Source organism: Octopus bimaculoides, chromosome 1 (assembly GCF_001194135.2).
Source record: "Octopus bimaculoides isolate UCB-OBI-ISO-001 chromosome 1, ASM119413v2, whole genome shotgun sequence".
Taxonomy (NCBI): Eukaryota; Metazoa; Mollusca; class Cephalopoda; order Octopoda; family Octopodidae; genus Octopus; species Octopus bimaculoides.
Window position 1 is genome coordinate 89323755 of NC_068981.1, and position 3135 is coordinate 89326889.

The 3135-nt window shown below is 37.6% G+C and overlaps 1 protein-coding gene across 1 annotated transcript in view; it reads right to left on the reverse strand.

Moving 5' to 3' along the window:
- LOC106881931 (aquaporin-4) overlaps nt 1–3135 on the reverse strand; it is a 233345-nt gene that overhangs the window by 85705 nt on the left and 144505 nt on the right. The window contains exon 2 of the mRNA XM_052968145.1: nt 1340–1420. Coding sequence (XP_052824105.1) covers nt 1340–1420 — 81 coding nt within the window. The remainder of the gene's footprint in view (nt 1–1339; nt 1421–3135) is intronic.

Here is a 3135-nt window from a genome sequence, read left to right on the forward strand (position 1 = left end):
AGCAACGAATTCTTCTGCAATTTTAGAACTTATAAATTTAGCTTCATAAGACGCTAACGTTAAATTCAACTTTATGATGAAAGTAAACAAACAAAGTTTGTTCTTTTTTAGAAGCGTTGAGATTAACGTTAGACACTTATGAAGCTAAATTTATAAGTTCTAAAATTGCAGACGAATTCGTTGCTGAGCAGTTTAGTTTAATCGTAAAACACTTAACGCGTAATCACAGAGATGTGAGTTCGAGTCTCATGGCTGGCCAGTAGCGTATTTTTCTGCAATAAATGGATATTTTATTTAATTTTTCCCACAGTATATTTGCTTTTCATGCTAAGTTGAAAAAGTCGCAAAGACTGAAACCGGTACTTCTAAAACTACATCTTTCAGTTTATATAATGAGAGCAAAATATTTTAAAAATTAATATAGCGTTTGTAATGCGCTGAGCGCCACATAGAGGTCAGTTGATAGGGTCTAAAATAGCCAGAAATAGTATGATTATTTCCTTCAATATCGCATACTATAGAAGAAAATTTATCGGGATTATATAGAAAGGGTGGTTAATAAGGAATGGTAAAGAAGAACGAGGCTAGAAGGACTCAGGCAATTAAGCAGGGACGGATCTAACTGCGCTCTGCATATTTTAAGGGTTTTGTGACCGACGATATTTTCTTGCTATGAGAAGTGCATGTTTTTCTTTTTTATGTTGCTGAAAGAAACAAGTTTGGCATTTTTCTATTTGAAGATGTTTTTCATATTTGTTTTCATGGAGTTAGCGCTGGTTTGCGGTAGGAGGTTAGTTTGCACGTGGATGAGGCATGGCTGATAAGTTTAGGGAGAAATTAAAGATATTATGATCTGCGTATGATTGAGCATTTTCGGACATGGCAGTAAGTAGATCGTTTATGTGTAAAAAGAAGAGACTAACAGACAAACCAAACCTAACTGCACACAAGATTTGATAAAATGTCAGATGAAAAGAGCTCCACCAGCAAATGCCAAGATGTGAGTCATATATGTAATGAGAGACGGATGAGATCCACAAACGCGTAAATTCGACAGGAGATTCGCATTCCAGAAATGGTCGAGAGTTTAGTTTATGTTGACAGCAACAACATTTGATTCACAAAATTTTTATAAGGCAAAACTCTACTGTTAGCCCACATGCGATAAAATTCTGATTCCAGTTGTATTTGACAGTAGAAAACATTTTTAAGCAATGAAAATCATGTATAAGACGCTCAAGCGTTTCTTCATTTCTTATTTAAGGATTTGTTAATGTTTAGAGTGAAAAAAAAGAGATTCGGGAATTTTGTAAAGAAAACAAAAGAAAGGAAATCTTACCCAGTGATCTTCCCATTTTTGCATTATAATTGCAGGGCCTAAGGATCTTGCAGGGTTCATACTGGCACCAGTGTAATTTAGCTGAAAGTAATAAAAGAATGTAGAATGATATCAACTCTGCAAACGACCAGAAACATGAATTAAATATTATGTAATGACAAAATATAAATTAGATGAAAATGCAGAGAGATCGAAGAAAATAGAACGTTACACAATCACACGGTATATTAGATAAAGCAGCCAAGTTCTTCAAATTGTACAGCAGAGAAAAAGCAGCATCTACCACTGCTTTTTGTTCACTATAAAGACAACTTTTAACTAGATTGAAAATCAGCTCCGCTAATCTGATTTCTGACAAGGGCACTACAAAATGCCTTACATGTAACCTCAAATTTATTTTTGAGCACGGAATCAAGTAATGTATCTTATGATTCTTCCAATCTCTCCAATTTCCCCTCATCTCTTCCATTTTCTCTCTCTCTCTCTTTCTCTCTCTCTTTCTCTCCCTCTCCCTCTCTCTTCTCTTTATATATATATATATATATATATATATCGATACCATGAAGTCAAAACGTTTTCTGTTAGGGATGAAGCATTTCCTGTCGCATTTGAATATTCACTACGATTAAAACTAATTCTACATGAATAATATAGTGCCTCGGACGGTCTGTGGCAGTAGTTAAGAAGTATGTGTTGCTTCAGCTAATAAATCACTGAAACATACACGTGTCTGGAATTCTCAGTCTCTTATTCGCTAATTCGATGAGCAGGTAATTTAAGGGGTGCCCAAAATAACAAGAAACGTTCTGTGTGGGACAAGCCGGTTGTATCCACTTGATGGGACCGCTTGAAGCCACTTGATGCGACCCCCAGGCAGCAGTCTGACGATCGGCATTGTCCGTTGTGGTCAGACTTCCACGTGGTGTGTCTTTGTTTCGCAATGCTTCCGCCCTGTTCGTCAATTTTTGCGACGGCTGAAAAGAAGGGACAATGTGCGTCCGTGAAATTCTGGTTTCTGCTGGGGAAAAGGCGGCGGAAACAGTTGTCCTTCTTCAAACAACTTACAAGGCCGCTGCCATGAGCAACACATAAGTTTACGAGTGGTTTTCACGCTTTAGGAATGGTCACTTGTCGCTTGAGGATCAACGTTGTTCTATGAAAACATCATGGAAATTCATGAACCGAACGATTGAAGAACTTTTTGATACGACTGATGTGTTCTGGAGCTCCTGTCAACGAATTTTGAGCGAGGAATTGCGAATGAAAAGAGTTTGTGCCTCGCTTGCTCACAGAAAATCAAAAGCAGTCAGGTCTGACTGCGGGTCGTGAACTGAAATATCAGTTGGAAGTTTATCCAGAACTTTTTGTCAAAGGTCATCACTGGTAACGAACCTGGTGCTGCAGAATTTGCAGTAGTGGAAGAGGTGAAGAAAAAAACCACGGAGGTGTTAAAAGGCATTACTTCGCAAGTGTCCCAGCACTTCTTCGAACAGTGGAAAAAGTGTCTGAAGGTGATAAATGCGCAAATATGTAAAACTAAGTGAATAAAATAATATTGCAAAATTCCGGTTCTTTTGGGTACCCCCTCGTAAATGATCGAACGTGTTTAATGTCAAAACTAACTATTTTCAATAATGTATATACTATCAATAATATTAATACGCAAACTTTTTGTTTTTGTACGTACCTGTTGTGTGCATCACATTTAGTTCAAAGCAGTGGCAAAGCGAGAAAGAGGAGGACAGAGAGAGAGAGAGAGAGAGAGAGAGAGAGAGAGAGAGAGAGAGAGAGAGAGA